Raw genomic sequence first — 8,017 nt, forward strand, 5'->3', positions numbered from 1 at the left:
AGCCATGAATTCTATGTGCTGTATTCCCATAGTGCTGGAGTTCTGCCGTTCTCATTGATCGGTAAACTTGGTCTTGGCTGGCTGTTCTTGCTGATCTTCTGGGGAAGGGGTCTGTTGCCGTGGTTCCCAGATGTCTTTGCCGGAGGTGGAATTGGCCCACCCTTGCTGGGGGCCGGGCTAACTAATCTGCTCGGGTTTGCTCCTGGAAGCTTTTGTTCCCTGCAAGCTTTCTATACAGCTTTGGAGGACGAGAGTGAAAATGGCAGCCTCCCATTCTCCGCCCCAGAGGAGCCAAGAGCTCAGGGCCCCACTCCTCATTGCGCCCCCAGAGAAAAGCAGTCAATCACTCCCATCTCCCCGGTCTCCAGCTGCACTCCGTGCTCACCCTGCCTATGACCGAGCATTTCTATCTCTGGCACCCGACCCCGTATGGAGTTTCCAAACCCAGCAGATCCCTGCGGTGTGCTCCTGCGTCGCTCCTCCCAGGGGAGGAAGGGGAGTCTCACTGGATCTGCCGCTTGTTGGGTCCCTGCTGGAGGAGCAGTGGCCCGACTATGCCACGGATCACGGTATATGGCAACCCCGAGCTGAGAGCCCACTCCTCGGCTCTGTCTCTGCAGCTGACTTCCCCGCTCTGATACCTGGGTGCTCTGCCGCACTCAGGCACCCCCGGTCTTTCTGTGACCCCGAGGGTCCTGAGACCACACCATCCCAGCGAGGGTTCCACCCCCAGCTTAGCCACTGGGGCGACATCCCTCAGCGGAGCCGACTTCTAAAAGTTCCGATTTTGTGCTCCGCGGCTCTATCACTTGCCAGAAGTGGCTGACGGAGGCCCCCTCCCCCACCGTCTATCCTCCCGAATATCGCCTCAGATTCACTTCTCCACACGTCCTACCTTCCAGAAATGGCGCTTTTCTGTTCAGAGAGTTGCTGCTATTCTTTCCTTCGCTCTCCTGTTGAGTTCGTAGGTGTTCAGAATGGTTTGATCCCTATCCAGCTGAGTTCCTGGGACCAGGCGAAATCCAGGTCTCCTACTCCTCTGCCATCTTGCTCCACCTCCTCACATTGATAGATTTAAACACTCTTTGCATTTCTGAAATAAACTAACTGATCGTGATGTACTTTTCTTGTTACACTAATTGGATTCAATTAGATAATATTTTATTTAGGATTTATAAATCTATGTTCAAGAATAAAGTGACCTTACAATTTTCTTTTTTTTTTCTCTTATTACTCTTGTAATATTTCTTATTAGAGTCAGCATAATGCCCCACAAAAGGAATCGGGTGACTATCCTTTTTCTATTTTCTAGAACAACTTGTTTCATGTTTATAGAAATCTCCTTTAAGACCAATTGGATGCAGTTGCTTTTTATGATCAGAAGAGATCTACCATTAACATCTAAGTTACTTACCAGTTACTGACCGAATTAAGTGTTCTAGTTCTCACTGCCCCCATCTGTGCATTTTTTAATCCGAGAATTTATCAGGGTTTGAAATTTGTTGGTATACAGTTCATCATATTATTTTATTTACATTTCATCAGAATATGTAGTTATTTCTTCTTTTATGCTAAATTGTGTTTGATTGCTCCTTCTCTTGTAATTTACAAGTCAGTATTGCCAGATTTTTATCTCTATTCTCACCTGCTTTTAAAAATCCTTTCAAGCCCTATGCTTTGGTTCTGTTAAACTTGGGTGGTTCTTTCTTCTATGATTTTCTCTTTTACTTCTCTCCTCATATCTTTTTGGATTTATTCTATGTTCCTCTTCTAATTTGTTGAGTTGAATACGTACGTCACTTCTCTTCTTTCTTATGACGTCATCTTCAGGAGTAAGATAAGTACATTAACTCACTCAACTCTGCCTCTTGTCTCCCCCCCCCCCCAATATACTGGTATCATCTAGAATTGTAATTCTTGATGGCTTTCAGTGTGGTTTGATGGCTTTGTTTTACTCCACTGGGATCTCAAATCCAGTTTTGCTGGTGAGAAGTCTAATGTCAATCTGAGCCATGTTCTTCTGTAGGTGATGTGCTTTTTTTCATAGATCCTACAGAATTTTTCTTTATCATTGATATCCCTAAATTTTGCTGTGATTGTTTTATACGTGAGACTTTTTTCCTTGTGTGTCCTTTTAGTCCTTTTGGTCTGAACTGTTTTAAGGCCTTCCATCCTGGGAAAGTCTCAGTTAGTATAGCCTCAAATATTTTCAGCCCCTGTGTATTTTATTCTCTTTGAGGCTCATTTTACAAGCGATAGTAACATGTCTCTTTCTATTATCCATCTCTCTTATATTTTACTTTTACATTTTTCTTCTTCTTATCATATACTGATGCCTTCTGGAAGAGTTCCTCAACCTGACCTTCACTGGCTTGGTCAGTCATTTATTGAGCTCGATATTTCAACTGTTCTAGTTTTCATACAGAGCAGGACCAGCTGGTGTTTATTTTAACCTGTGGCTTCCATTTCATGTGGTGAAAGGCACACTCAGACCACCCAAAATTCTTGCATCTGCTGACTTCTCCTCACCCCAGTAGAGTTTGGGGACCACTCTGATATTAACCTACCAGCCTACAGCTGGTACTGCGCAGTTGTCATTGTTCTACCTTGAAGAGGGAACATGAGCAGGAGAACTCTGCTTTGTTGCATCTTCCTCCATGTGGACCACCCCTCCTCCGCTTTCCTCACACCCCCCCAAGCATGTGACCCAACAGCCTTCTACCACCATGAGGGTTTCTTATAGCTTTACATGGTCATTTTTCACATGGATGGCTATCCACCTCCTCTGTTGTCTAATATATTTCCAAGTTTGAGTTTTTGAAGGAAATGAATAGCTCCTGCTTATATAATGTCATCTTGTCAGGAACAATCATTACCTGTGATTTCCTAAAACTGGATTTTAGGGGTATCTAGGTAGCATGTATTTTGTGGGAATCACATTCTCAGTCTAGGATGTAGAGGCCTTATTTTAGACACCAGGAAGCTGGCCTCATAGGAGAATAAAATGAGCAAAGAGACGCAGAGATTCTCCCATGCTATACCCTGAAAGTCTGTGGCTCTCCCATGAAAACCTGGACTTCCAGGAGCTCAGAGAGCTGGCACATTCTTGCATGTCCATCCTCGCCTGCCCAGGATGTGATACAAACAGACATACTTCTGTGACTACGTTGTAATTTAAGGATCAGATAAAATCATGCACTGATTTACTTTTTTCCTTCTTTTTTTGCTCATTCTCTCAGAATCAACTTACCGACACCAAGCAACCATTGATGATGAAGTTGTCACCATGGAGATACTAGATACTGCTGGTCAGGTGAATAAGGGTTTCAGCTAAAATGTTTTCTGGATCAAATAAATATGAGATGAGTACATGCATACTATGAAAAAAATTAAGACACTTTCCTCCAATTAACTAATGATGCCTAAAGACTTTTTTCTTTAATTATCTAGTTACTTACATACTAACATTTGAAACAGCTTATGTATGCATCCTTATATAAATTACCCAGTACTTCGGTGGGGGGGGGGGAGGATTGGTGATACTGTAGTATTGACATGATATCATCTAGAATAGAATTACCCATATATATTTTGGGATGATGGCAAAATATTAAGAGGTTCATGGTTAAGTATTTTGAAATGCTCTGATTGAGTTAAACAGGTATTTTTACTGGGGAAGTTCTCAGAGCCTTATATGCCTATGTATAAGATGAATCCTTAGGAGTTTCAGTATATAGTATATTCTAAACTTATATCACCTCAGAATTGTTTTTCAGAATGCTTTATTTTAGGAATCTCTCTAATATTCTTTCCAGACCTCAACACATCGTTTTGAAAATTTGAGCCACATAATTATACAACAAACAATCCATTAAAAAGGAAGCTAATATAAATTTGCCCTAATATCAGTCAGTTCTGAGATTACAGATATGTTTGTGGAAAGGCTTAGTTCTCAAGAATAAAATGACATTAGGAATGAAAGTTAGGAAGCTGAGGGTTGCATGGTGCTCTCTCAGTGACCTGTGATCCAAAGACTTGAATTTAAGTATTTAATCCAAGAAATGTTCTTGCAGCTAGCTAAATACTTATTTCTCATCATCACCTCCTTCTTATATACGCTTTCCCTGCCACACAGCCCTGATTCTAGAGAGAGGTGGCAGGGACTTACATGCAAAGGTTATTTGAGCCCATGGGAGCAATGCATTTTCAAATCTCGCATGCTACTTTCCTAGGAAGGAATGATCACCCCCTTTGAAAATCACTTCAAATGAGTTTCTATCATTATTGCAACTGTATAATATTTTGGAGGTGTTAAGATAGAAAAAAAAAAAAGGCCAAAAGCTCCTATGAGTTTGACTCTCTCTACAATTTTTCACTGTTTTTGTGTCCCTGGTGCCCAATTGTCTAGAATCTGAAGGCAAAAGAGATTAAAGCAAAAAATGAAATCAAAACCATTCACTAAGCTGTGCCTCCAAATCTGATCTTTAAAGAGTGGCCTAAGGTCTACTTGTCTGTTACTTATTTGCCAATTCTTTAATTGTGATGAAAGCCTGGGGAGGCAGTGTGCTCCACTAAGATAATTTCTTTATAGTTCTTGTAATTACGGATTTAATGATATGGCAAGAAGAAAATTAGAAGCAGAAAGGTAAAGGTCTATGCAGTTAGAACATTTTTAGTTCCCCGACATATCCTGCTATGAGTAAGTAATGCTCCTATTCCAAACTGATTGAGAAATGAAGCTTGTGTAGGCAGACTATCAAGAAATTTTAATGACAACGAATATAAAGAATAGTAATTAAGGACTCACTAGTGGCATGAGCAACATCTGATAACTTCCAATTCCCCCACTGCCATTGTTTCCTTGTCAACAGGAAGATACCATTCAGAGGGAAGGACACATGCGATGGGGGGAAGGCTTTGTGCTGGTCTATGACATTACTGACCGAGGAAGTTTTGAAGAAGTACTGCCACTTAAGAACATCCTGGATGAGATCAAAAAGCCCAAGAATGTGACTCTCATCTTGGTTGGAAACAAAGCTGACTTGGACCACTCCAGACAGGTTAGTACGGAAGAAGGGGAGAAGCTGGCTACCGAATTGGCATGTGCTTTTTATGAGTGTTCTGCCTGCACTGGAGAAGGGAACATCACTGAGATATTCTATGAGCTGTGTCGAGAGGTGCGTCGCAGGAAGATGGTCCAGGGCAAGACGAGGCGACGCAGCTCCACCACGCACGTCAAACAAGCCATTAACAAGATGCTCACCAAAATCAGTAGTTAGATGGCTCTGTTCTTGAAAAAGCCCTACTGAAGTGGGTCGGGTAATTGGAAACACTTTCTCACCTTTTTTCCCCCGTTTGCCCCCCCAAAATAAAAGAAAATACTCCATTCTGTTCTGACTCTGGGAAATGTCTGGGCTTCCGATTGTTCCCAGGTCTCCCGTATGTTGAGAAGTTATAGAGTGTTTTATGAAATTTTAGTGCTGACAATTTCTCCCTTTCCTGCTTGAATAAGATGCACTCTATTGCAGTTTGAACCTGTAATCACCAGATTCTGAAATGGCTGGGTTCTATTAAGCTATTTTTAGGCATCCTCACCTTGCTTCCAGATTTTTCTAGGGCATCTTGAAATTTCATTCCTTGTCAAAGACTTCAAATGGTCATCTGAAAAGTGGAAGGTAATAGAAAATACAGTAAAAACCCAGGAAGAGCTGCTGAGATACTGGAGCAGGGAGTAGAGCCCTAGCTCCTCTTTGAATTGAGGATTTTCGTAATTATCTCAAATTGTCTAGTTTTTCTTTAACCCTTATTTTGTTCTTAAATTCAAACACGTTGTCACAAACTTTTCCACTGTAGTAGAGTTCCCTTTCAATTTGAGTGGGTTCTCTCAATGAGCTCTTGATCCTTGTACTCTGATTCTTCTTCTGTGGCTTCAATAAAATTTCATTATAAGAGAGGCAGAAGGATCCTTCAATTCACATCCTGCTGGGCCATTTCTCACCAAGCCCAGGGTCATGTAAAGTAATCATTAGGAGTCTTTTCACCAAATTCTGACTTCACTGAATGCTATCAGAGGATTTAGAATCTGAGATGTCTGATTCATTTCTTTCTCTCTCTGCTTATCATCTTAGCAGAAAGACAACAGTCCAAAAAACAGGAAAATTAAGAATGAAGCTGAACTACCCTTCCATTGGGGAGCCAAGGCGCTAATGCCAGGCACAGTAAGAAAAAGTAGCCTCTGATTCATTAAATTGGCTAAATGACTTCTATTTTGGATAAATTAATTCACTTAGAATTCAGAAAAGAATGTGTGATTGAAGTTCACTATCCCTGAATAAATGTGTATAAAACAGATTCCTATATTGTGAAAGTACAGTCTGTAACTGATAAAACTTTATGATTTTTTTCCCTCTTATGCCCCCATATATCAAGATTTGGGCACTTTATTTTAGAAGAAAATATATATCTTTTACATATGTGTGTATTTATAAATGCATAGATATATGTGTAAAAATTTGTAAGAGCTGGAAGCTTTAATTCACCAGTGCATTTGGATAACTTGATGTAATTATTTTATGTGATATAATAAAAAGCATAATTTTCACATTCTGCCACATTCGAGCAGTCTTTCTTGTGATAGCGTGAAAAGTTTGTAATTTTAGGAGGAACTTGAGTAGACAATCAAATTGTAGAGTTGACAAAGCAGTGAATTTGATATAAAAAATAAGCTCCTGTTCATATAATAGCTGTTTTTGTAAAATGCTTAGGTGCTATTTTAGGCACTTTATGTATTATCTCATTGAATCCTCAAATACCCTACCCAAGTGATATTGCTATGATCACAATTGCAGGGATGAAGATATTTAGCTACAAGGAAAAGTGATTGCACAGCTATTTAGTGGTTAGAGCCAGGATATGAACCCAGAAAGGCAGTGAGACTGTAGCGCCCATACTATTATCCAATACAGTATATTAGTAGACTGACATAAAGCTCTTGTTCTGGAGCTGTGGGGTTGAAGACACAAAAAAAAAAAACTTAGGGAAGATTTGCTTCATTTATGCTTTCATTCATTCTTTAGGAAATATTTATGTATAAGTTGGGCATATAAATTAACACAATTTAGTACATTCGATAATGTCTTAGCTGAACATTGAAGAATACATACAAGTAACCCAGAAAAGAAAGATGGTGAAAATATTATAGCCAAAAGGAATAGCATGGAACCAAAATATGGAGACATGAAAGGTGATCGTGAGTGTAGTAATTAAAAGCAGTTGAGAGACACATTTATATCATTCTTCAGGACAAAAACAAAACAAAACAAAACAAAACCAAAACAAAAACAAAAAACCAGAAGATAGAGCAGAGGAAAGGAATTAAAAGAAAGAGAAAAATAAGGCACTTGGAAGTAATAAAAATGTCAAAAATTCATAAAACTACAAATTTAGGTAACTACATATTAAAGGACCAAGAAGATAACCTGGCTATGATTCATTTTCAGTAATGTCCGTCTAGATACGGTATAGAAGGGGAAAGGGAAGTAAAAATATTTTTTAAATGTTGCCACCTTCCAGAATCACAGGCTCTTTCCACTGTCTGATACCTATACTTGCAGACGAACCTCAACCAGTTCTTATAAAGAGCAAGCTCCTAAGGAAGCATAGTGAAAAACCTGGGTGCCATTTTGGGTCAAACACTAAGGAAGCGAAATTCACAGTCAACACCACCAGCAACTTCCCTAGACATATACATACAAATCCAGACCTGTCAAAAATTCAAAGAACCACTGGCAGACGTGCCAACGGATAATTACAGAAGAACGTGACATTTCACAAATATAAATTAGTTATTCCTCTCATGCCCCAGGCTTCTCCACAAATGAAGGTTATAAATAAGTTGGGTTTTTTAATAGAATATTTTAATGATGGAAACCTGTGTGTTCTTGAATAATAATGGGTTGTTATCACCACACTACCACTACCAACAATTGCTCTTTGTAGTTGTTTTTCTTTTCTTCCA

General features: G+C 39.8%; 1 protein-coding gene across 2 annotated transcripts in view; it reads left to right on the top strand.

The window, feature by feature from the left end:
* Positions 1-6,613, top strand: part of RERG (RAS like estrogen regulated growth inhibitor) — a 134,898-nt gene extending 128,285 nt beyond the window's left edge. For both annotated transcript variants that reach the window (XM_073877936.1, XM_025879769.2), the window contains 2 exons: positions 3,240-3,313; positions 4,872-6,613. In XM_073877936.1, the coding sequence (XP_073734037.1) occupies positions 3,240-3,313; positions 4,872-5,279 (482 nt within the window). In that variant the 3' untranslated portion in view covers positions 5,280-6,613. The remainder of the gene's footprint in view (positions 1-3,239; positions 3,314-4,871) is intronic.
* The last annotated feature ends 1,404 nt before the right edge of the window (positions 6,614-8,017 follow it).

Source organism: Callorhinus ursinus, unplaced genomic scaffold, assembly GCF_003265705.2.
Source record: "Callorhinus ursinus isolate GAN/ISIS: 27379988/994484 unplaced genomic scaffold, GSC_fseal_2.0 scaffold27, whole genome shotgun sequence".
In the NCBI taxonomy this organism is placed as follows: domain Eukaryota; kingdom Metazoa; phylum Chordata; class Mammalia; order Carnivora; family Otariidae; genus Callorhinus; species Callorhinus ursinus.